Source organism: Drosophila innubila, assembly GCF_004354385.1.
Source record: "Drosophila innubila isolate TH190305 chromosome 2R unlocalized genomic scaffold, UK_Dinn_1.0 1_C_2R, whole genome shotgun sequence".
NCBI lineage: Eukaryota > Metazoa > Arthropoda > Insecta > Diptera > Drosophilidae > Drosophila > Drosophila innubila.
Window position 1 is genome coordinate 24738323 of NW_022995374.1, and position 26502 is coordinate 24764824.

At 38.0% G+C, this 26502-nt stretch overlaps 2 protein-coding genes and 1 long non-coding RNA gene across 3 annotated transcripts; all 3 read left to right on the plus strand.

Moving 5' to 3' along the window:
- Positions 1-170: 170 nt before the first annotated feature.
- LOC117783800 lies at positions 171-2479 on the plus strand. The gene is made up of 6 exons (XM_034621345.1): positions 171-402; positions 507-629; positions 694-745; positions 801-1010; positions 1935-2107; positions 2158-2479. Exons 1-6 carry the CDS (start codon positions 171-173, stop codon positions 2307-2309), a joined length of 942 nt encoding a protein of 313 aa, XP_034477236.1. The 3' UTR covers positions 2310-2479.
- Positions 2480-5536: 3057 nt separating this feature from the next.
- Positions 5537-10979, plus strand: LOC117784583. The gene is made up of 2 exons (XR_004617433.1): positions 5537-5865; positions 10749-10979. It is a non-coding gene; the product is annotated as an uncharacterized LOC117784583 (long non-coding RNA).
- A 51-nt stretch (positions 10980-11030) lies between these two features.
- On the plus strand, positions 11031-26161 carry LOC117785384 (pikachurin; the record flags this gene model as incomplete). The annotated part of the gene is made up of 15 exons (XM_034623351.1): positions 11031-11151; positions 15820-15936; positions 17182-17977; positions 18619-18731; positions 18791-19137; positions 19204-19393; positions 19461-19597; positions 19657-19874; positions 21234-21309; positions 21385-21537; positions 21608-21974; positions 22041-23175; positions 23245-23346; positions 24259-24362; positions 24438-26161. Coding segments are annotated over 15 exons (4128 nt in total), but the record flags the coding sequence as incomplete, so codon positions are not given.
- Positions 26162-26502: the final 341 nt, after the last annotated feature.

A 26502-nucleotide genomic window follows, 5' to 3' on the forward strand; every position in this document is an offset into this window, starting at 1 on the left:
CCAGCCACCTCTTACTCTACTTCTTACTCGCCTACGCATAGCGCACAGCACAGAACAAATGTCATCCAATTAATCTTCATAAAAAAGTGAAATCAAAGTCTGAAAGCGATGTGATTTCGATGTGGCCAACAGGCAGGCAGTCATAGAATCATCCAAGCTCTTCGTTCAACATGTTCTTGGGCGCAAATTTCTACTTAAAAATTGTAACACTTTGCGCTATTAGTGGCGCCCTCACACTATCCACAGCCCCGTCCCAATCGCAGTCCACATCCGTGTCCACATCGACATCGCAGGAACAACTGCCGCAGCGCATTTATGGTTTGCTAGATAAATTATCTAGTGGCAGGAAACTCAATGCGAGTGCCAAGTTTGCATTGTTGTTGGCCGAATTCCTGATAAAACGTGAGCCTAATGAGCTGTGCACATTTGATAGATGTGTTGTGTGTTAACCATAAATATTCATTAATTTCCCGATATGTGCATAATATTAATTTTCAATAATACAGAGAAAATGCGTTATGTGGCTCCCACTCGATACGACAGACAGTTGTACTATCATCTGCTGCACCGTATGGAGTTTTTGATGAAGAATGCGAATCTGGACAGTATAAACCAAATAGAAATGCAAAGTAAGTATGCAAATTGGCTAATTGATCCTTTTAATATTATCATAATTTGTATTTGTTCCCAAAGTACTGGAAAACGCCTTTCAGCGCAATGTGTTGTTGCTGCCTCCTAGTCTAAAGTAAGCAGTCAGTAGACTATGATTGTATTCTTAATAAATAATTATTCCTCGAAAGATATGGCGCCTTGAATGCAAATGCTGAATACGAGCAGCTGGCTTATAATTATGAGAATCTGGTTAATAAGGGACATCCCAACGGCACACAGTCGGATCTCTGCATGCGTGATATAGTTTATCTGAACCCTAAGAAGTGCAAACTCAGTCTGGACTGCCTTAAAGTGTTGACCAGCGGGGATGTTGCCTATGGATATCATCGTACGCATCAGTAAGTTGATAATAAAGTTTTGAAAATTCATTTTAGACCTTAGTTCGCTCAGTCCGACATCGAACTTCTTGGAGTGAAGAGTATGGTACTACACATCTTACTTAATTTCTCTCAGTGTGGTGAAAACAAGATACCGAGGTGAAATAAATAAATCATCTTGATATAAATTCACCATGCATGCTCTATTTATCTCATTGTGGTGAAAAAAACAAGGTTTGAGGTGAAACGAATACAACATCTAGTTTTATAATGATGTGACCTTGTTAATCTTATCACTTGACTTGTTTAAACATTTCTCAATTTGTGAAAATGCTTGTTCTTTTTCTTTTTTAAGTGAGTCAGCTCACTTAGTCAAAGTGGCTCCGTTACTTCACTGTTCATGAACAGCACAAGCTTTGGTAAAATTTATTGTTTTTTTTAATTCGTGAACTCGTTAATATATATGTTAAATTAAATTAAAAAAAAAACCACGAAATAAAAGTTGAGCTTATGAAATTAAATTTAAAAAATTGAAATACTTTTTTGGGATGCAGTATCCTGGAAACAGGATAAACTTTTATTTTTAATTTTAAAAATAACGATTTTTAATACAATTTATTTTATAATTTTTTTTATTAAAAATAAAAAACGAAAGTTATTTTTCAATTAATAGCTAATAATAAAATTACTTTTCAATTTTTATTATAAAATCAAAAATTAAAATTATTCAATAATAATAAATTTTATTTTTGGTATTTATTTTAAAAGCTGAAATATTCTGCAAGAAAATTTCACAAGATCTGAGTTTTTGATCAATTTTAAGTTTTCGGCTCCGGTTGAGCCACAATTCAAAAGTTAAAAACTGAGCAAATATTATCAAACCCAGTGCGACTAATCGCTTACTCATTTCAAAGACAATTCATTTAAGATAATACTGATTTTCAGAGTACTTCTGCTTTATATGCTGGCACATCACAAATGTGCACCCACATTGAGTCCTCCCAAGCTTTATGAGGAACTGGCCAAAGGTCACTGCAACGAGATTTTGAGCGAACAAAATGCCATACGCAGTCTGGCTTTGGGATTGGGAAAGTATAAAGATTTATACTTGGAGCAAGGTATGTTTTAAGAATTGGAATTCTATAAGTTAAATTGTGATAAATTACAGCTACAATCTGTGGACTGTTTGGCTATAATGAGTTTCTCAACTGGCGGAATGTGATGGAAATTGACAGTTGGTTTCCTGATGACCCTAATAACGAGCACATTAACGACTTGGCCCTGGTGTTCTATGTAAACGCGTTGCTGCTGCTGCATTAAATGATGATAATGTTAATGCTGTTTACGCTTTATATTTTGCTGCTAACTGTTGCTTCTGCTGCTTCTCTCTTCTCTCTCTCTCTCTCACTCTCTGTTAATGCTAACTGCTTTATAACTGAATAAAGTATGGCTTTATTGCTTGATGGTTGTGTGATGATGAGTGAAGGACAGGCGTGAATGGTTGTTAATACTTTTGTTATTGAACAGCGTGAAAATGCATGTGTTTGTGTGTGTGTGCGTAAGTGTGGTGGGGTAAGTGTGGTGGGTATGCGGCTTGTCAGGTGCTTGTCAATGGAAAGACGCCATTTGTAATGTGACACATTAGTTTCGACTGGCTGCCTGGTTGATGGATGCGACGACAAGAAGAAAGACGACGCAGAGGAACAGAATGAGGATAAGGATGAGAATGACATACAGGAGGAGGATAACAACACTTTCCATTACAAAATGCTAGCATTGAAGTGGAATACTAATATTTGCCATGACATACTCGACAATAACATGGAAGCCAGTCATGAGTCTGGGGTCGGGTCGGTTCGGTTCAGTTCAGTTCAGTTTGGATATTAATGCCTCATTTGCTGCAAGCGGAAAGTGGGAGTTACTGCTGGGCTTTGAACTGCACCCACTAAGTCTTGCACAAAAGACATAAAAACACTCACATACACGTAGGATGATATCCATGTCAGAGACTGCCCTTTTGCTCTAGCAAATGTAAATGCAAAGGCAAAAGCAAAGGCAAAGGCAAAGCCAAAGGACTTAACAGCGTATTGTCAAGGGCCATGAATAGCTCTGGTCATTAGCAAAGTTGACTGTCAGTGTAACAACAGCAACGACAACACCAACAGCAAGTAGCAACTCTGAAGTCGGCTCCCCGACTATAAGATACCCGTTACATACTTTTAATATATATTAATAATATCTTTGAAATCTAAACTCCAAAGGTAAAAAATTTAGCGCATCGCGTTCATATTTACGGCTATATTTATCGAATCTATTTGTAATTAATCAATGAATCGGTTTTAGCGCAAGAAATATTTTTATATGTATTTATATAGATTTTACAGATCTTGATATATCAAATATATATCACTCAAATAGTTTTTTCCGATTTGTACTGGCGTAAAAATTAAATTTAAAAAAGCTCTGCAATGTGAGCTGAGAGAATTCGGAATTTTGGTGAATGGAAGTTTAAAAGAGACTTTTAACGATGTTTTAAAAAAATCTATCAAATTGAAATAATGTTTAACTTAAATTTCAATATCAATTTACAATCGAATTGAATCGAATCTAATCGAAGCGGGAAAACGCTACAGATATTTCCTATATATCGTTGGAAAGTTAGTTTTGAGGACTTTTAGGCGTACCTTAAAACTTTTCATCTAAAGTACTCAGGTAACATTTTAAAGGTGAAATAAGATTTTTTAGCTTACATTTCGGTGATTTATGACAAAATGGGTCTAATGATTTTTGTTAAATTGCAACATATTGTAAGACGTAAAATAAACGTTTTTGGTATTTTTGCTAAGGGGCTCAGAAGATATAGCTTATTTACTGAATATATATATTTTAATAAGTATTAAGAGAGGACAGCAGCAACAAGGCAGGCGTAGCAGCCAGAGCTTGAGAGTGTAGCTGACAGTTTTGCGTTGCTGAAATATCCAGTGTTATCAGACCGTTTAGTTTTGTTTTTTTTTGACAATTTTTTTTAAATATGAAAGAAATTCAACAAATAATTCATTTATAAGTTTTATGTTAAACTTTATTTTGTTCGTCATAAAATTGGATATCAGAAATTTTGGGGCTGGAATATGCTTTCGTCCCTAGACTTTTACCTCGTGTAGAAGTTTTTTTTGTGCAATACAATATACTCGATTTGATATACCAATAACGGGTATAGCAACAACAATGGGTGTGCAACAACGCCGCAGACAATCCCACACCGGCAACAACTCCAACTTATGCACATGGTCAAGTCAAGTCTCAGTTACACGGCCGACAGGAGCAGGAGCAGAAGCTCCTCTTCGCCTTTTCTCTTGTATATTATTTCGATTTCATTTCTTCTGTCACTTTCCTATGACAGCACCCCTTGGTAAAAACAACAACAACAGCGGGAACAAAAACAATTACAACCCTTGCAACCTGATCAGCTGTCGCTGCTGACTTACTGCCCATTGCCCTTCACTTCTCGACTTCTCTTATCACATCCCACCTCTTGTTGTTGTTTGTTTTTTGTTGTTCATGCGTGTCGTTGAGTTCATTATGGGCTTACGCAAATCTGACGTTGTGTGTGTGTGTTTTTGTGTGTGTATGTCGTCCTCTCAAGTCTCGGTTGCGTCTGTAGGTGTTTATTGTGATGTTAAGTTGCTGGCAGCAGCAACAACAAACTGTTGTCTAACAGAACGCAGCCGTCTCTGGTGCTGACAGCTCGCTCTTTACTCTCTGAGCCCGGAGTGTTTTGCACGTTTCAATTCGATTCGTTTCTCGCATGCGTCAAAACGAACGCGCTCTTTATTTCTATCTCGCTTTTTCTCTGACTTTGGTCGTTACTTGGTTGTTGGTATTGGGGGAGTGAGTAAGACTGCGTTTAGGATTGTCAGAGCTACGAGAAGACTATTGTCCTATGCAGCTGACTGACAACAGTTAAATAGAAAATAAAATGGTTGATTGCCTTAATATATGTTAAATAAGAATCAATCTTGCTATACATATTAATTTAATTTTGTTTATTTGTTATTATAGATTATGTCGTGAGTCGTTTGACAACCCTAAACTACCCTGAGCCAGTTCATATTTGGCGCCTGTTTATATGCTCGTGTAATCAGCTAACGGATACTACTATGGCGATTTGGGCATAGTAAGAGCAACAACAACAGCAAATGTGGTACTCTCTCGCCTCTCTCGTTGTTGTTGCATTGCGTGCTTTTTCTCTACTTATCCACATCCGTCTCTGTCTCTGTCTCCGGCAACTGCCACAGTTGGGCACTTTGCTCTCTTTCAGATTTTCGCTTCGTTCCAATCAGACAGCATTGGCTGCAATACGCGCAGTAGTCTCCCGTCAATTAGAGTGTAAAAACGTTACGCTCCATACAAACGGCTAACGGAACGGCGCCGCTACAGACACATCCTTTCGCAGGATACAACCAAAATATTACACATACACACATACATATACCTACAACAACAACGACAGCAACTTCAGAAGCAGCAAAATTTTAAAAACTAAACAAAATAAACGTAAATTTCTTCTTATTAGAATATGTGGTGCAAAATGTAAACCGAATAGAAGCAGAAAATATTCAGCTTAATAAGTGGCAAATGTGCAATGTGAAAGACAGTTTTAAAAATTGTGTGTGTGTGCGTGCGTGTGTGTGTGCATGTTTGTGTTTGTAGTATGCGTGTGTGGCTGTGTAAGTAAATGTAAATACCACGAAAATCGCTGAACGCCGAAAATAAAGCAGCAGAAATCAACGAAGACGAAGACGTCGCCATCGTCGTCGTCGCCGTCGTCGACGCTATCAACGAGGCAGCCACTCGCCAAAAAGCAAAGGCAATACAAGTGAGTAGCATTTGTTTTTGTTGTTGTTGCTGTTGTAGCTGTAGTTGTAGCTGTAGTTGCAGAAACGAGGCGAAATGAAATAATGGAAATTTATGTTGGACAAGCAGAGAGCGCATTTTGAAGTGCCACTTCAGTTGGCAATCGGAGTAAGCGGGGGGAATTAAAATAAGTATTACATACGCATATGTAAACTACATACCATAATGCATATGTACATACATATAGCTGGTATTTTTGGTTGCTGCACTTAAAGATACATATAACAATACCCGAATAATGCTGACGTTCCTCTCACAGCCTTTTCGACTATATTCCTTTTGCAGTCAGTGAAATGTCTTTGACATAAGTTGCCCCACACACACACACACACACGATGCAGTACACACATACAAACACACGTCACGTTCTGCTTTTGCTACTTTTCAACATAATTTTCTGTATGTGTGAGTGTGAGTGCGGGTTTGTGTTTGTGTAGCTTTTGTTTTAGTCCTTGCTCGAAATTGCTTTTTGCTGTTGTTTGCTTTTGTTGTACATCTCAGCGCGACGTCTTTGACAGAGCGCAAGTAATATGCGCACCTGTGAATTTGCCATAAATTAGGCGCAAGATAGAAACCCACACACACACAAATACATACTCACATACATATTTAAGTGTGTATGTATGTAAGTATATCAAAGCCTTCGACACCAAAAGCGGATAGCAAAAACGCGCGCCAAACTTTTATGTTTACACGCGTGTATGTGTGTGTGTGTGGGTACCGTTACTTGGGTCAGTCTGTCATGCGTGAGTTGCTCGGCCCAAAATGGCCCTATTCGTCCCCCTTCTATTCCCTTTTCTCTTTCACTGTCTGTCTGTCCGGCTGTCTGACTGTCCTTTTTGTCTGCTCGTATTTTGTGGTGCGCCTCCAATTGGCTCTCAGCGGGCTTTGCTCTATTTACCTTATAAAAACACAATTTATTGCTGCTTTAACGATTTTTCTTTTGCGGACATTTGTTGTTTTTGTTTTTATTCTTCTTGTTGTTGTTGTTGTTGATGATGTTGTTGCTTTTATTGTAGTTCTGTGTGTTTCAACTTTTTTCGTATTTTTCCCTCATTGACTTTGATGCTCCTTGTAGTTTGGTTTTTCTGTGTTCTATGTGTGTTTGTTTGTGTATATTTACTGTTCCCTTTTCATATTGGCTTTCTGTATTAAGTTTTGCGTGACATTAGAACAAAAAATCAGCAGCAGCACAAAAAGCAACAATAACATAATAAAAAGAATCCACTCGATTTGGTTAGAATATAATTTCTGCTGTGTTCGTCGTTGTTGGCCTTGCTATAGTTTTAAATCAATAATTTATACTAAGCATTGAAGGAGAAAAGCCTGCATATAATATGTGTAGGTCTCTGTTTTGTTATTCAAGATAATCAGACTGTAGTTTTTGTTCTTTGTGCGGTTAGCAGAAATGAATTAAGCTGTTATATACAGGCATGTGTGAATTCAGTTTATGTAAATAATCTGTTAATTTAAAGTGTTGATCACATGGTCCGTGAACACATGATCCGTGAACAAATAACAGCAGTCTAACATACTCGTAATATAGCGTATGCATTGTTGACCTTAAGTAAAGTTCAAATCGAATTGACAATACCGCTTTTATAAAAAATGTTCATTTAATTTTCAAGCTTAAAGGGATTTAGCAATGCTTGCATTTTAGCTGTAGTAAAAACAATTATCAACTTGCAATTTATTACACTAATATCTGATTTCCAAATACAACTGTATTGAATAAGAACTAGTTAATAATACAATTAAATGGCAGCTCGTAACACATAAACACAAAGTGTTCTATAATGATTTTTAGGTAAAATAGCATTTGGTAACTGTTTTTAACAAATATTACTAGAAGGTGCTCATAGTGAGATGAGTTTAATTTCATTAGTTGCCGTTCAAGGCGATTTTTCTTATTTTTTTCCTCATAAAAAGGAATGTTATGAGTTTACGATTTCAGCTGGAAAATGACTCATAAACTTTTACATGCACTCAGTCCATACTTTATCCTTACAGCAAAGGAGACTGATAAAAAGAGAGCGAAGTGTCATAAATTGTGGGCCAGATCTTAAGTGTAGGCGATTAGGATTTGACAAAACGTCACTTAAGCATAGCATACTTTTGAGCTGTGAAATTGGAATTTAAGTTTTAAGTTTATTGTTCGTTCTATCATTTAATCAAGATGACATTACTTTGAATTTAAGACTTATTTGTGTAATTAAATCAATGCCACTCAGTACTAATTTAGCTCCATTAGCTGTGTAATTAAGTTGATCAACATTTTGGCAGAGGCCTAGCCAGAGCCAGAACCAGAGCCAGAGACAGGCAAGTGCCATTAATTTTGATTCGGCCAATACCAATGTGTTACTCTAATTAGTTTCAGTTTCTGCCTCGCCATGCCTGGTCCGAGTAAAAGGCTCGAAAGCGTCCGCAAGCCACTTGCCAATTGCCGCATTCCATTTGCCACTTATCCACTGACTACTTACCCAGTGCAAAATTTTCCAGCCAAATGAGCGCACGTTTTTGCTGCGTTTACCTGAATAATGAGTTTTCATGCTGCTGCCACATGCCCCACATCATCGGGACATGGCCAACTTCAGTCCCATCATCAAAAATCCCGTCCTGAATGCCTGGTTAAAACGTATGCAATTTGACTGAAGCTCGACGTCGTCCATGCGACAGCCTTCAACATTTTCTGGCCATTCGGAGGCGTCGTACCGGAAAGAAATGCCATTAAAAACGCAATAACAAAAAAAAAAATAAATAAATAAAAAGATAAACTGAAATGAAATGAAAGAAAAACGAAAATATAATGTGCGCAAAAATGTACAAAGAAGTATATATGGGTTGTAGTATATGGTAGTATGTCAATGTTTGCCTGTGTGACTGAGTGTGTGCGTGTGTGTGTGTGTGCGTGTTTAAGGCTCCACTGCAAATAGCCAAGGTGGAAAAATCGATATAAATGAATACGGCAACATTTGGTTGGGTCTGAAACACCCAAAAACTCGAGACAGTACAAATGGCGAATGCTTTTTAGCCTACCAACGTCCAACTTGCAAAACTTTTGCACGCACAGCAACGCACACAAACACCAACACAAGCACAACAACCACAACACAGAAACGCACCCACACACACTCTCACTTATACGCCAAATCGCCCTACAGCCCGAGTCAGAGGCAGACGTCGCGATTTTAAGCGCAGGCATACAAAAGTTTATATAAAAATAAAGCAAAAACAAAAAAAACCAACAACATTGAGAAAGTTACAGTTGAGAGTGCTCTATAGGGAAATACCCTGATTCTAGCTTGCAGGTGAGCGATATAAACAAGCCAATCTTTTTTGGGGCTGTTTTTTCAATGGCTTAATAACCCTATGTGTTGAACGATCTGACAAATAGCAGAAGGAAATTTCCTATATATCTAATATATACGGTTTATCAAGACAATGAAAAACGAACTTAACAGAACAATGCTGGGTGCTGCTATAACTGCTGCAGTTTAACAAAGATCATTTAATCTTACAACACTTTTTTGATGATTGCGTTCTTTTTATTCGCTAAATCGCTTCCTGCTTAAAACTCATTTAAAAGTGTTTTTAAATGCTGTTTAACTCGATTTTATTTACTATTCAACAGAATTTGCGAACGTTAAAGTTGTGAACAATTTTTAACTGGTAACTGTAGTCAGCTCATTAACAGCTGAATTAAGTTTAAACAGGTAATGATCCTGAGCCTATGTTGTTGTTGCCACTGTAAACATTACACTTTAACAGAATTTGAGAGTGTTAGCATCGAGATCAGTTAAAAACGAAGATTGGCGTGTACAATGAACAATAACAACTGTATGTTATGTTTAATTGTAACTCAGCATCTGTGTTCGGTTATTGTTAATATACCTCACATCGGTTATTGTAGGGTGTATCAACGAGAACAACAACTAGCTACAGCAATAAAGAAAGATTTCATGCTGTGGCAGCAATTTTTGCCCCAGTAAGTATGCTACATATTTTTGAGCACGGGTTAAGTGCCACACATGAGTGTATGTATGTATTGTGTGTACATATGTATGTATGAGTATATGGGTCTGTGACCCGGCTTAACAGCATTTGCACGCGTTTCTTTTCGAACTTAGACATTTGACATTTCAATTTCATTCGGCAGAGCAAATTGGCAAAAATTCGAAATTGGATAAAAACGAAATGCGAAAAATTTCATTTTCTTTTCATTCTCATTTTGATTCACGTTAATTTTCTTTTTATCTATCGCTATGAGTATTGCTATCTCTTTCTGACTGTAGACACTTTGCCGAATTGTCGTATTGATTTCTAATTACATGCATTTGCCACACGACGGCACTTGGCCAAAGGCAACAACTTAAGGTAGGGCCACACGGTGGTATCCACCGATCCATACTCGTATGTACACACATTCATACATATATACATGTATATGTGCTTAGGAGTGGCTCAGTCAACCAAATGGAAACAATTTAGAGGTAGGATGGGGTCATACTCGTACTGTCTACTATTTGTTGTGGTGTTGTAGCGTTGCCATGACGCCGTTTATTGATTTTACTTCTGCCAACTGCCAACAGCCAACTGCCAACTACCAAGAGGCAAGAGCCATCAGGCAACAGCCATGAATCATGTTGTGTGGGTTCGTGTGCGTTGCGTGTTTAGCAATTTGTGGTTATATTATAATGACCACTTGATTTGCCTGCGCCCATGCTCGAGCCCAAAAACCCGAGCCAGTGCCAGTGCCTTTGCCTGTCCATCTCCTCATCTCCCTTGCTCCATGTTCGCTTGTACTAATTGCTTGCCTTGACTTGTGTATGTTTGATATATCAACAGGAAAAAGCAGGTGAAGCACAGTCGCAGAGGCAACGCCGAGACGCATGTACGCTCCATGTTCCACGCTGGCTGCTCGCCGAAGTCGTCTAAAAGCGCCAGCGATCGTGTGAGTCGTACGTATACTTAATATTTTGTGGAAGTAGCGCCAACGCCAACGTCAGCGTCAGCGACAACGCAACAACACTCCAAATGTCCAACTACAACATGTCAACTTCAAAGCAACAACAAAAACAACAACAACAACAACAGCTGCAGGCACAACAAGGACATCAAAGGCTGTCGAGAGTTGAGCACAGCTGGTTATTGTTCCTGTTGTTCCTGCTGCTGTCATTGCTGGGGGATCATCAACACTGGGCAGCCAGCGGCAGCAGCATTGTCGAACCTGAGGAGGCGGCATTTCAAGGTATGTATTACACAGAGAGAAAAAGTCGTACTACAATTAAATTTGAATAAACTCTAACTAAGTACTAATGATTCTTAAAACTCACACTTGATATAAGTACAAATTACTGAAACTGACACAAATAACCTTGATATAGAAGCAAAGAGTCCTGCATCAATTAACCCTCAAGACTCACTAGCAATGAGTACGAAAATTAGTAATATGAGATCAAAACTCAGGTTGCAAACGCTAAAACTCACAGAATATGTTCGTCCCTTGCTTAGAATTTCCAAATGGTTCATGCAGGTGTGCTATAGGGAGCAGTGGCCATTAAGAAATTAAGATTTGACACGAATTTTATTTAAGTCTGCTGTATGTATAGAACAAGTATCATGTTCTGATTTTATTATTTGCGTTATTATATTTCTTTCTGAAATTTATTTTCTGAGTCTTACGTGTGACCAGTCGTCGTTATTCCTACAATACCTTAAGTAAATTATTATTCGAAAGTAAGCGATATTAGTATGTACAATTGACATTCGATAGTTTACATTTACAAATTGTTTGGCTCAGTTACACAGCTTTAAGCACTTGTATCAAGTTTAAAATGTTAGTTTTCTTCTTGTATTTATGTGTAAAACTACTTACATTTTTAAACTTAGGAAATTGTACTTGAAATAATATCGAGATACTTGACTTTAGTAATTTCAATATTATTGTTCTTTTCGCTCTGTGTACCATCCTCTTCACACTTTGGCTACCCATCTCTCTTGTTGAGAGTGTAATGATGCAAATTTTGGGGCAATGTGAAATTTGAGCACGAGTATATCAATAAATGAAGGCTCTGCCTGTCTGGTTGTCTGTCTGTCAGTCAGTCTGGTTTTTGGCTTTGACATTAATGAGCGACTTAATTATGCGTTCCACACACACACAGCCAAACACACACACACACACACACTTAGGCACTGACAAGCATGTCAGTTGTGTGCGTATGTAAATTATCGTTGTTATGCAATGTTTTTGTCCAATTTTCATACTGCTGGGAAAACTATTCGAAGCTCTGTCTCCCTCACTCCTATTCCTATCTCATCCTATCCCTCGCCCATCTCTCTCTCTGTCAGTATTTGTGTTGATGTGCTGTTGCTTCTGTTGCTGACACTTCGATTTCAATTGCATGCAATATGCGATTTTTCAATTCCAATTTGAATACGCAATGGCACACGACAAGTGAAAACTCAACTCCATTCCCAACTCGAACAACAGGCAATTGAAGGTGGTACTAACGGTGTCCCATAGAATGACACATACACATGTACTATACATACATACACGTACATTCACATGTGCAAATGTGCTGAGTGTCCAGTGCACTTTAATCGGCACCACATAGCACTATGGTCCGGATGAAGATTTTTTAGGAATAAATTAATAACTCGAGAACGAATAAAGTTTTTTTGGTCTAGTCTTTTGCATTGGGTCTATGATATAAATACGCAAATGGCCTAGAAATGTGGGCGTGGTGCCGCCTTTATTTTCGATTCTGCGATATTTAAATTTTTTGTTATTCAAGCAATCAGGACCAAACTTACAGGTTAGGCGTGTTACTATGCCTGTAACATGTTGGCAAAATTTCATCCAAATCGGACAACTATATCATATAGAAATAATAGAAATTATCAGTCGAAAAGTCATTTTTTTTATAAAAACTAAATTTTTTCCAAAATATCTGACCAAACTGATCGTATATAAGTGATATTATGCTCCTCACATTCGGGGTAACATATATCAAGATCGAAATACTATAATTTATAATATCATATTGTTCAAAATATTAAAATCGGTCGTGAACTGACTTTTTGTATGAAACAAGAATTTTCTATTTTTTGTCGATTGTATAGATTTAACATTTATTCCATATGTAAACACAAGTTTTTGTAATATTCGCCAATGCGCACAAAAAAATAAGCCAAAAAATCATAATTTTGGTCATTTTGTCTCATGTGTTGTCGCCATACTTTAAGCAAATACGCATTTTATAACGTGAGGTTAGCTGAAATAAAGTGAAATTGTGAAAAATGCGCAAAAATGCGCAACTTGAGCTTAATAGTACAATTTTAGAATTGATCAATCTTCAAAATGCATATAGTCACATTGCTGACAAGTGCTGACAAAATTAGTTGTATCTTATTAAAGATAAAATTTAATTGAACAAATTTTTTTTCGAGGTTAGTTTTTAAATTACAGATGGCAACATATAGCATTTTGATTTTAAGCAACACAGATATATAAACACAAAATACAAAGCACAATGAATATAATCCATGATAAATTTTGTTAATAAAGCTTTTAAATACGTGTTGTTAGACAATTCAAATTAACCTTATAAATGAGAATATCCGTTTCATGTACTCTTTGTTCGAATCAACTCTGTTCAACAGCTGATTGCTGAACAGTGTTGGAATATGTTAAAATTTTAGTTATGCAACATTTGAGCTTGATGTGTTTTGAATACATCGCCATCAAAATATCGGTACTTTGAACATGTTTATAAAATGACTTTATTCCTAAAAAATCTTCATCCGGACCATAGTGCATAGTTGCTTAATCAACTAGCACCACACACACACACACACACTTGCACTTGATATCTGTTTGTGTGTTGTGTGTGTGTTACTTGATAGCTCTTTAAGAGTGTAGTTGCCAAGTTGCGTGTTCTATTTAATACAATGAAGTCAAATGTAGTTGTTGCCAGCATGACGTAAGTGTTCGACAAATAACAAGTACTCCAACTCGCTGCGTTAATTCGCTACTTTTACTCGTCTCTCGCTACTATTACGTGTCAGACACACCATTTAAAGTGATTGATGTAAAGTGTTTGTGAAGCAAATATAAAAGGAATCACCAAAACGAATTAATCGCTTTATGAGAATCGTCATTTACTACTCTTATTCATATGTGTACTCGCTATCCTTTAGCCGTTCCTCACTACTCTCTACTCGTTTCTCGCTACTCCTTTGTGTTAGATACACCATTTAAAGTTATTGAACCACCAGAAAGGAGCAATCCCTATTCGATAATTGTCACTCGCTACGCTTATTCATCAGTGTACTCGCTGCACTTTACTCGTTAGTCGCTTCAATATTGCAATAGGAGCACTATTTTGAGCTATTAATGTCAAGTGGCTAGTTGAAATGACAAATATTACTATGAAATACTCGCTACCCTTTACTCGTCACTCGCTACACTTGTACCTCAGACAAATTATTCAAAGTTATTGTTGTCAAGTGATTTCTTTACAAAGGAGTAGAAGGAGTAATCGCTACAAGTTACTCAATCCTTTTGTATGCTATGACATCCCATTTGGAGTAATTGATACATTTTAATCGTCAGTCGTACCACTTATTCAATGGTAATACCATTGGGAGTTATTGACTGTAAGAGGTTTGTTGAAAAGACAACTATCGGATAAAACTATCGTATAAGTATCGGGAAAACAGTTTTAAAAAGCAATTTTGCAAAACTTTAAACATTTTTTTAATTGTTTCAAAAAATTATTTTCAATGCTAATTGAAAAAATTGTAAATTTAATGTCAATTGCTATGAATAATTTTTCACTAGCACTACTTTTTTCAATGCTAGTAAAATGAAATTTCATTAGCACTAATTTTTTTTAATGCTAGTGAAATTACGATTTCATTAAAAAAGTAGTTAATTAGGAACAACTCTGATATGAAGTTATCGCTTCAAGTGACTCACTACTTAATGTGGAGTAATTTATGTCAATAAAATGTACTCGCTGCACTTAAATCGTCACTCGTCTCACTTATTCGTTAGTTAAACCGTGTGGAGTTATTGATGTCAATTGATTTGTTGATGCGAGCAGAATGATGTACCTTTTTTCTTTACTCGACACTCGGTCCACTTATGTAAAAGGTTCACAATTTGGAGTTAATGTCAGAAAGAAATAATCGCTTACTCGTCACTTCTTATGCAATAGGCACACCATTTTAAGTTATTGATGTCAAGTGGTTCGTTAAAGTGGTAAATATTAAAAAGGAACCGCAAGAAAAACTATACAAAGAGCTTTGCATCGCATTCGACTTTGCTTTGATTGGGCTTTTGGACCGCTTCAATCGCCATTTGCATTTGGGAGAAGCTTTTGTACAGAATAGAATTCCATAGCATGCTTTTAGGAGTTTGCACTTGCATTGAAATTGCGGCCAAGCTGAGATATTTATTGAAAATAGGTGTATGCAGCAAGTTGCAAAAGCATCTGCATGTGCGTAAAGAGGCTCAACAGTTGCAGTTTTGGCCCGATGCCAAAATACAAATCGACAAACAGACAAACAGCCAAAATGGACACAAACATTGGTCGAAATGCGTTTGTGTGTGTGGCGTCTGCTTTGGGCTGGTTTTGGAAATGTGGCCAATGCTTAGCAGTAAATTACCGACATGACTCTGCCTCTAAGTTGGTAAAGCTCATTAGAATTTATTGCGGACACGTCGGTCACACCCAGAGACAGAAAGAGCCCATATGGCCATGGCCAACAACATTGAGTAGGAGCACGCACATGACCCGCTCCCCTCCTCTTCCTACTCAAAATATTAACTCAACTTGAAATTTAAATGGACACACAGATAGGCACATACTTAAATTGCTTTTATTGTCCATCCAAACACCATTGCCAGGTCACTGCGGCCACACGAGTCCCTGTGAGCAGCTGTGCTATGAGATCCATGATGGCATGTATGAGTGCGATTGCATCGAGGGCTACGAGCTGAACAAGAATGGCTACAGCTGTCAAGGTGAGTACTTATAATTGAATTAAACCTTATTTATTATTTGTGAATACGAAAATCTTTTCTCATTGCACAAAATTACATGTACAAAAGGAACCATGCTATTTATATGATTACTTAAATATCAGCAGATCCACAAAAACACATATGTAATATTAACAATATACGATACAAACTAGGGATGGGCACGGGCCCGAATTCAATTTTTCAAGCCCGGCCCGGTTATATTTTCAGAAAGGCCCGGCCCAAGCCCGGCCCAAAATTATTATATAATACAAACAAATTAAATATTTTTTTTTCCTTTTTTTTCCTGATATTGTTCTATGCTAGTTTTAGACATTCATATTTGTTTCCTCTTATTTACGCATTTGATAGGTACGAAAATTAAGCTTAATGAAAATATCGATGCAAAGCTGAAAAATTGTATCAATCCTTATGAAAAAGTAAAAAATATGAAAAAGAAAGTATGAAATCGTGACTTTTCATGCCTACCGGGCTTCGGGCTTTTTGCTGCGGCCCGGGCCCGAACGAAAATAGTTCCGTTTAGGATTTTCAGTCGTGGATTTTTTGAAAAGGACCGCGGGACACGAAGCCCGAAAAGGCCCGTGCCCATCTCTAATACAAACCTGCATTTGACACTACAATGAATTGTGCACACTATTTTCATGTGGAACCCATTAACTAATTAACTAATCCAATTTAAAATTATTTCTGAAAAATACATGAAATATAAAGGACAGAAATAAAACGTATGATAAATAAATTTACTGTTTAAATAAATACAACTAGTCGCAATGGCTTTAGTCAAGATCCCGACTATAGGCTACCCGGTATTTATTTTAATATATATAAAAGTATTCTCTACTTGTCCGATCTTGCTGAGATTCACTGGAATAATACATAGATAATAATAATAGATAACGTTAATTACCACAAAAAAATCATACGAAATTTGATACAAACTTGATCTGCGTGCGGTTTTTAGAAGTCTGTTTGCCAAATTTGGTTGCTCTATCTTTTATCGTCTCTGAGATCTAGGAGCTCAAGAAGAATATATAGACTTTATAGGGTTGGAGAATTCTTCTTCTCCCTTTCAACGAACACAATATACCCTTCTACTTATTTCTTTTAGTAACGGGTATAAGAATCTAAATGTGTAAAATGTTTGATTTCAATTTATCATTGTGACTATTTTAAGATTATAAAATAAACTAAATTAATAATGTCCTTTGTCTCCTTCTCGTTTTGCAGTCATAAATACGACAAACAGCGGCGGGGATTCACCTGGCAAGTCGGATGAGGATGTGCTGTATCAGAAGGGCGCCTCATTTAGCGCCAAGTTGGCCAACGACAGGCCGGAAATAGCCAACAATCGCTTTGCAGCCGATGGAGCAAATTCTGACTCCAATTTAGATTTGTCTGACTCCGATTCCGAGTCCGAATCAGGTGCGGATTTGGAGGCGGATAACAATAGCGACAGCTACGATTACAACGATGACAATTTGGATGGGATGCAACAGCAACAGCAACAACAGCAACAGCAACAAAATGTCAATTCTAACGATTATTACATATCAGCCGAGAGCATTAGCTTCAATTCAGAGAACGAGAATCAAGAACTGGATGCGCCTGACTTTAAGGTGGCATCCACAGCTGGCACCACAACAACAACTCCAAGACCCACCACTACAAAAACAACAACAACGTTGTCGACAACTGCAACAAGCACAAGCAAAGAAGCTCAACATAATGTAGTGGATTATGCAGATGATAGGGAGGTGGATGGGGATGGGGATGTGGATGAGTATTATAGCTACAAATCGGACATGTCCATCTATGACGATGTCAATAATAATCAATTAAACTTAAGACGCAGCAGTAACAGCAACAGCAATTCGCATACATATCAAATGACTAGCAACAACAACAACAACAAGAACTATAACAGCAACAGCAACAACAACAAAGTCGCAATGCATATCAATAAAAATGCTGCCAATAGCAACATCATATCAGAAAAAACAACACCACCAACAACACTCAGCAGGTGCGTACCGATAAATGTTTTCATTTATAAGTTATCGATAAATGTGATAGTGAATCCATTGTCGATACATTCTTGCACAAAGGAGCAAATGCTACTGCTCAAAATAGAATGTTACATATATATGTCGAATTTATCGAATTTGTAAAATGAAGCTAATGGTCCTAATCAATAATATTTTACAAAGTCATGTTATCGCTTTTTGATATCTGCACGTTACTAAGGACAGTTGCAACCAGGGATTAGCCATTAACCGGTACTACCCGATTGAAATTGGTAACTGTAACTGAAACCCAAACCGAAACAAAAATATTATTATTATACCGAAAATCCAAAATTATTCAATATAAAATAACCGTTTAGTAACCGATTTATATATAAAGGGTAATCAACTATTAAATTCAATTATCTTGTTTTACATTTCAATATTGATCTTATTAAATTGATAATTTTTGAAATTAAAGAATTTTCGTTTGCAAAACTTTTATAATAATTTTTGTCTTTTGTGAACCGAAATCACACCGGTATTTCAAAACCGAATTCCAAAGTAAACCGGGGACCGTTACGAAACCGACATGCAGTAATTTAGTAGTAAATGAACTTCTTAAAATGATCGTCCTTTTTTCATTTCCTCCCTTTTGCAGCCCACTCTGTAATTTGGACTGCGGCACCGAGGGTATCTGCGCCCTGGAGGCAACCTCGACCATTGCCCGCTGTCTGTGCCCCTTTGGCAAGACGGGCAATGGCTGCCTGGAAGGTAATTTGCAACCTTTGATCTTGATATTTACAGTTGCTAATTGTTGGTTTTGTGCACAGATATTAGGGCTCACGTGCCGAGGTTTGCGAAACGCTCCTGGCTGGCATTTGCGGCATTGCATGGCGCCTACAAGCATGTCCAGCTGCGGCTGGAATTCCGTCCAGAATCCTTTGATGGCATCATATTGCTGAGCGGGGAACGTGATGATTTGACAGGTGACTTTATGGCTCTGCTGCTCAACAAGGGCTTCGTGGAGTTCTGGTTCGATTGTGGATCCGGTGTGGGCAGTGTGCGTTCCAGGGAAACGATCATGCTGAATGAATGGAATTCGGTCATCATTTATCGCCATCGCTGGGATGCCTGGATGGTGCTCAATCATGGCACCAAGGTCCAAGGCAGATCAAATGTAGGTCGAGGATTAAGTACTTTTTTAGACTAGTCAAACATTACCCTTTATCATTTGCATTTGCAGGGTCTGTTCTCAAGGATTACCTTCAGGGAACCGGTCTTCCTAGGCGGGATTGGCAACATCACCGGCCTGGCGAAGCGTCTGCCTCTGGCCGAGGGCTTTGCCGGCTGCATCCGTCGCTTTGTGGCCAACGAGCATGATTACAAGTTTACGGATCATCCGTTGGGCGATGTCATCAATGGCTTCGATATACGTAAGTCTAGAGGATTTCTGTTTGCTCTCTCGTGCTGTGGTATTTATAAGATGTGCTGTTCTTTCAGAGGACTGCTCGACGGACAAGTGTGTGCGTTATCCTTGCCAACATGGCGGCAAGTGTTTGCCCTCGGATCAGGGCGCCGTTTGTCTTTGTCCCATTGGATTTGTGGGTGATCTCTGCGAGATCCGCATGGATCTTCAGGTGAGCGTAAGGTGAAAGTATTTTATTTCTTATCTCTTATAAATTGTATGATTTCTTAGGTGCCCGCCTTCAATGGATCCTCGTTTCTGCGCTATGCGCCGCTGGGCAACAGTGCTCTCATCTGGCTGGAGCTAAAGGTCATACTGAAGCCGGAACAGTCAGATGGCCTGATCCTTTACTCAGGCCCGGAGCATCGAGGCGACTTTATAGCACTCTATTTGCTCGACGGATTCGTGGAGTTTGCCTTCGATCTGGGCAGCGGTCCAGCTGTGGTGCGGTAAGTTGAAGATTCCAAGCTGGCAGTTGAGATTAATCCCTGATAGCCTGTAACGAGCGTATATAAAGACTTGACGTGACCTTAGTAGCCAGCCTTAGTAGCCGAATCAATATAGCCATGTCCACCCGACCTTCTGTCTGTCCGACCGTATGTCACAAATTTCAAGAGCTAGAAGCACTAAACTTGGTATTTAGGCTGCTTTTAAGTAAGGGCAGATCAAATTAAAATTAAACTTTGGATACCTTCCTCTACTCCCAAGCAATTTATAAACAAACAAGTCCGGATTTGCCTGAAAATTTCATCGCTCTCAGATAATACAGTGGTCGGCATATTTATTTTGACAAAATTTATTGTTAAATCTACTCATAATTTGAACTAACTTTATGAAGACTATAACATTATTGAAAAGGTCATTTAAATCCTGTTTGAATGATACAAAATTTTCCTTAACCCATTAAGAACCCATTGAAAATTTTGAAATTATGTCGACGTAGAATTGAGTCATATCTTACAATTTTTTTCTCGGGCTTATACAAAAAAATTTTGTAATGCAAAAAGTTACTTCAAACAATTCTAATAGTGACTGCAAATAGAAATTTTCAAAATCTCTTTGCTTATATTTTTTATGATTTTGTGAAAATTGCTAAAAATTACTATGTTAGCCACTTTTTCCTACTTTTCATACAAAATTTTTCTGAGATCATCCCATTCAAGAATTCATAAAAAATATAAGCAAGGAGATTTTTGAAAAATTCTTTTTGCAGTCACTATAAGAATTGTTTGAAGAAACTTTTTGCATCAAAACATTTTTTGTTTAAGCCATAGGAAAAAGGTCAAAAAAGGAGTTTTTTACTTAAATTCAAAATTTTCAATGGGTACTTAATGGGTTAAGGAACATCTTGTATCACTCAAACAGGATATAAATGACCTTTTCATTGATACTAAAATCTTCATAAAGTTAGTTGAAATTATGAGTAGATTTAACTTTACGTTTTGTCAAAAAACTTCGTCTGTCTGCGAATTTATTTGTTCATACACTTCAATAAGATGTCCTGAATACTCTTTGATGAATCGTCAAGATTCTTTATTAGGTGTCAAGGAATTCATTAAGTTTTTTTAAGACATCGTAAATAAAACATTGCGAAGAATATGGAGATATAGAATACATAACATTCTTTCGGAAGGCAAGCAAAACTATTTTTATTGAATTCGGGCATTGAAGGGTAACTCGTACTTATGTTATTTTGTGAGTGCAGTGTTTAGGTGAGCAAGCTTTCGACTTTCTAAAGACCTGGGCGCAGGGTATCTCGTAGTCGAGCACTCTCGAATTAAAATACTACCTATTTTGTCCCCAAATAGGAGTGAGTACTCGCTGAGCCTGGGACAATGGCACACCATCAAGATTTCCCGCACTGCTCGTCTGGCCGTGCTCAAGGTAAGTCAAAAGCTAACTTTGAGCCAAGGAGTAGCTTGAATGTTGACCCTTTGTGGTTTTGTCTGTGTTGTACAGATCGATCAGCATCAGGAGGTCATGACCATATCCTCGAATGGCTTCTGGCATCTGTCGCTGGCACAGAATCTGTTTGTGGGCGGTGTGAATCACGTGGACCACCTGCCACTGGACCTCAAGTACAAGTCCTTCTTTGTGGGCTGCATTCAGCGCGTAAGTTCATGGCAATCTTGCTATTTGTGAGGCACTTGAACTAACCCGAGTATTGCAATTCGCACCTTAGATTGACATCAATGGACACTCGCTGGGCATTGTGGCAGAGGCACTGGGTGGCAGCAACATCGGCAACTGCCCGCACGCCTGTGTCGCCCGTCCGTGCGGTCCGCTCGCCGAGTGCGTGCCACAAATGGAGAGCTACGAGTGCCGCTGCAGCATCTACAACGAGCGTTGCAACAAGGCGGCTGAAGTGCCACCCGAGCTGCTGCCAAAGTTATCGCTCCACAAGGCACACAATGGCAAACCACTTGAACGCAAACAATACAAAGGAGTTGGCTCGACCTCATCATCATCTTCGTTGCCGCCTGCGTTGCTCCCCAAGAAGTTGTGGCCCCACAAGAAGCATGCCACAAAGCGCAAGAATTTGCACAAACACAAGACAACACCCACAACAACACCCACAACAACACCCACAACAACACCCACAACAACAACAACGACAACTGCCACACCCACTACCACCACCACCACCACCACCACAACAACAACAACAACAAGCAGGCCCGCTACAACAACAACATTTGCTGGAGTTGGAGCGCACAGCAATGAGGAAATCGAAGATGATATCATTTTCCGCTTTGTGCACGAAAATGCAGGCATGCAAAATGCCGCACAACGTGCCACAAGCACTGAGGGGCAAATACAGACGCCGAGGGCAGAGGAGGTGGGCAAGTTGAAGAAACAGTCGACTCTCCTGAGCAGGCATGTTGGGAAGCAGCATGTGAGCAAGCATGAGCACCACCAGAAGCCCAATGCCTTTACACTACACAAGCTGAGTCGTCTGCCCACCCACTATGAAAGTTTCCAGACGAATCCGGACAGCGATATACTCACTTTTGATGATAACAATGATTGGGTGGCCAGTCTGCAGCAGCAGGAGTATGCGGATGCCATGGCAACCAGTCAAATGGGCAAAGCTCAGAGCTCAGCTGATGTTGTTGACAATGCGAATCCCAATTTAAATGTTGAGCTTGAATCAGATACGGATACGGATGCGGATACGAGTGGTTTTGTCTTTGACGAGTCTCTCTTTGATGCCTCCGACGGCACCGAGGATTACCAACGCAAGCAGCTTGCTCAGGACATGAAGCGCATCATGTCCAACACACATGCAAACGCACACACGCCGAAGCAGGATGAGGAACATTCAAAGACTGCGGCTATCGAGATGCAGTACAGCGAGGATTACAGCGATGATGAGCTGCTAACGCCAGTGCTCAAGTCGGAGTCTGTGCCAGCCATGTCGGTGGAGGGAGCAGCAGCAGCAGGAGGAACACCTCCTCCTAGCACACCACAAACCCACACCGACTGGAGTCTGTTGAAGAAGTTCGACTTGTCCGCGGAGCATCAGTCGCAGGTGCAGAGAGTGCGCAAGAACTTTGGCGCCTGCTTTGCTGGCACCGACAGCTACTTCCATTACAACGATGCAGAGACCATGAGCCAGGTTATCAGCTACAATATCGATCTGAATCTGCGCATCAAGACGCACTCGGATAATGGCGTCATACTCTGGACGGGCAGACAGGGCACCACAGAAGAGCACGATGACTACTTGTCGCTGGGTATTGAAAAGGGGTAAATTTGAACGATTCGTCCAATGGAATAGTGTCATTCTAATCATCTCAATTCCTTAATTCTCAACAGATATTTGCATTTCCGTTACGATCTGGGCGCTGGCGAGTTGGATATACGTTTCAATGGCACCAAGATCAGCGATGGACTCTGGCATCGTGTTAGGGCCATAAGGTAGGGAGGACTAACAAGAAGATTGCCATGTATTCAATTTCGACAGATAGTAGTCCGGTTTTATATTTGCTCAGGGTATAGAAATAAAATTACAGCATCTGTGTCTATTCTTATGATTGCCTAAATAAGGAGCACATTTTTTCGCCATAGAAAATGGAAAATATAAATATGTTATAACTATCAATTCTCTGCAGCCAACTCTTATTTCTAAACTTGTCTTATATTATGCTCTAAATTCAAGTCACAAAGGTTCTGGCGATAGCTTACTGCACAGATGAGAAAATCAAAGCCTTAAAATTAAAACATTTTAAGTCTATTTAGTTAATCGGCAGATAATAAAACAATGCCAAACACACAACCTGCGGGTTTGGATGAGATATCTCAAAAGTTTTTTAGACTAATAGTTGATTTTCGACATATTGTTCATATGACAGATATAGTATTTCGACTTAGACAAAATTTGTTCATAATAATAAAAGTTTAAAAAGTGTCATATATCAAAAATCAACATTCGGCGAAAATCTCTATTAAAGTTTTCAATTCAGTACCCTCTTTCAGTAAAAAGAATAATTCTTTCGACTCTCACAAGAGAGTATTCAAGATAAGAATACTAAACTGTTGCACAATATAAGTAGAACAGTATATATTTTTGCATCATTAGCTCAAAATTTGTGTTTTTTTTAGCTATAACAGTCTTTAGTAAGTGAGCAATATTAAGTGTCTGCAGCAGGAAGAGGGATCAGTATTAAGTTTTACTAAAAAAAGCTTCGAAACTACTTATTATTCTAATCCAAAATTTATGAATATTCTTCATGGGTAAAAATTTTGATAAAATTATGATTCCTTCTGCAAAGCTATATTAAAAGTTCTCTTTAAGATTTGTGCCTAAAACTCTTTCAATGCACATTACAGAAACTCCCAGGAGGGCTATCTGGAGGTTGATGGACGCAAGACCTCGACACTACGAGCTCCTGGCAAGCTGCGTCAACTGAATACCGATACTGGGCTCTTTGTTGGTACGTGGATCATCCGAACTGGACATATTCTGTTGAATATATTTTACTGATGTATCTTTTGTATTCTGTTCACAGGTGGCATGCCAGATGTGTCATACTTTACGCACCAGCGCTATTTTAGCGGCATTATCGGATGCATATCAGAGATAGTTTTGGCTGGGGATAAACTTAACTTTGATCCGAACACGTTGGGCACGGCGCACAATGTGGAAACCGGTCTACTATGAAACGCTGCACTTACGCCTCAAGACTTTTGATATCAAATAGTTTAAATGTTATGTTTTCATTTAGAAATGTTTACAAATGTCTTTTTCGTTTGTGTTTGTACAAAGACGCTTTTAAATATCAATTGAAACCAAGAGAAAAAGGATGGAATTTTTTTACGCCAAGTGAGATGAAATGAAACCTAAGTAAATCTAGTGCATAAAACGAAACCCATACTACATAATATATAGTGCATACAAGAACATATTGATTATATACAAAAAATATGTATACAAGTATATATTTGAAGAAACAAAGGTAAAATCCCAAAAGGCATGCTTCACATAGCCTGTGACTGTCAATACTTCAGAATGGAATAGTTTATATATAACTTTAGCAAAGATTTATAAAAACAAAACCAAATGAAAAAAAAAGACAAAAACAAAAAAAAAACTATGCGAAGAAATATCTATAAAGAAATGTAGAAAATGAGATATGAGAAAATGAAAAGAGTGTGCACATGTTTTATGTCCATTTTTAGCGCTTGATTTAAGTGAACGTTACGCTTTATGTGCAGACTTTTTGTAAGACAGACACAAATACACACATACATATATACACTGAGAGAAAGCTGTAGACAACACTGATACACATGCATATATTGGCAATACTTTCGTTTTTCGCATTGCTGTACCTTAAGAAACTATAACTGTACATTCTGTACTTATTGACACTTCTTGGAAGTTCTTTAACTGTATTGAACAAAAACAACAAACAACAAATACAAAAGAAGAGTAAAACATACTTATTAAATGGTAAGTTAATAAATGTGTAGCGTGTATTAGTCTGTAAGTTAGCACACAAACACAATCACAGACACACACATACACACACTCACTATGCCTATGTAAACTTTAATATTAACTAAATACACCAAAGAATCGAAATGATAACAACAACAACAACAAAACATACGTAAGCATACACTATAATCACACATACCAACACACACACACACACACTTAACACGCGCTGAACCAGAATTGAAATATGTGAGCGATTTTTAACAATTTATACTACGATACAAAATACAACAGACAACAACAACATCAAGAACAACTAGCTAAAAACGAAACAAAATACCAAAAAACAACAAATTAACAAATACATAAGCAATTAAACAATCCCATAGCGAAATTTTTAAATGCTAACAACATAAATCATAATTAAAATAAATGAACGAAAAACTAAATTAGCCTGTTGAAAATTGTAAGAGAAAAAATGCAAGTACACAACGTTTGTATTCATCTTATGAGTATGATTTTGTAGCTTAATAATAACATCTACGTACATAGCTATATATAAAAATACAAAATACTTATGCGTAAATATAAATATATAAATATGAGAAAAACTATAGTGAAAAAAACAAACGTAAAATGAATAAAGAAATCACAACCACCAATCAATGTAAAACTAAATTAAACGACATTCAATGTAGCTTATTTATAACGTACATATGAGAAAACGATGCATTGAAATATTTAATTTCGTACATTGGTTTGCAGAAAATAAAAATAAAAATGATTCTTGAAGCGGCTGCATTTCATTTTGTTTCGTTTTCATACGTTACATTTTTTTTTATGCAAATAGGGGAAACATTTTTTTTGAATTTGTAGGCTGTAAAATGACCAAATAAACAAAAGCTGGCAGCACTCATTGCTTATGACGACCAGTGCTGCCAATTTTAAGGGCGAAAATAGCTGTTTCTGGCTGGAAAGCATTCGAGAAATAGCTAGAATTCCAATTTAGTCAAATTTTCAAAGTTGCACCTGAATTTTTGATTTTATTAAATTAGAACAAGCTGCCAGATCGGGAAATTTCTGTAGGGTGGCAGCCCCAATTAGAACAAGCTGCCAGATCGGGAAATTCTGTA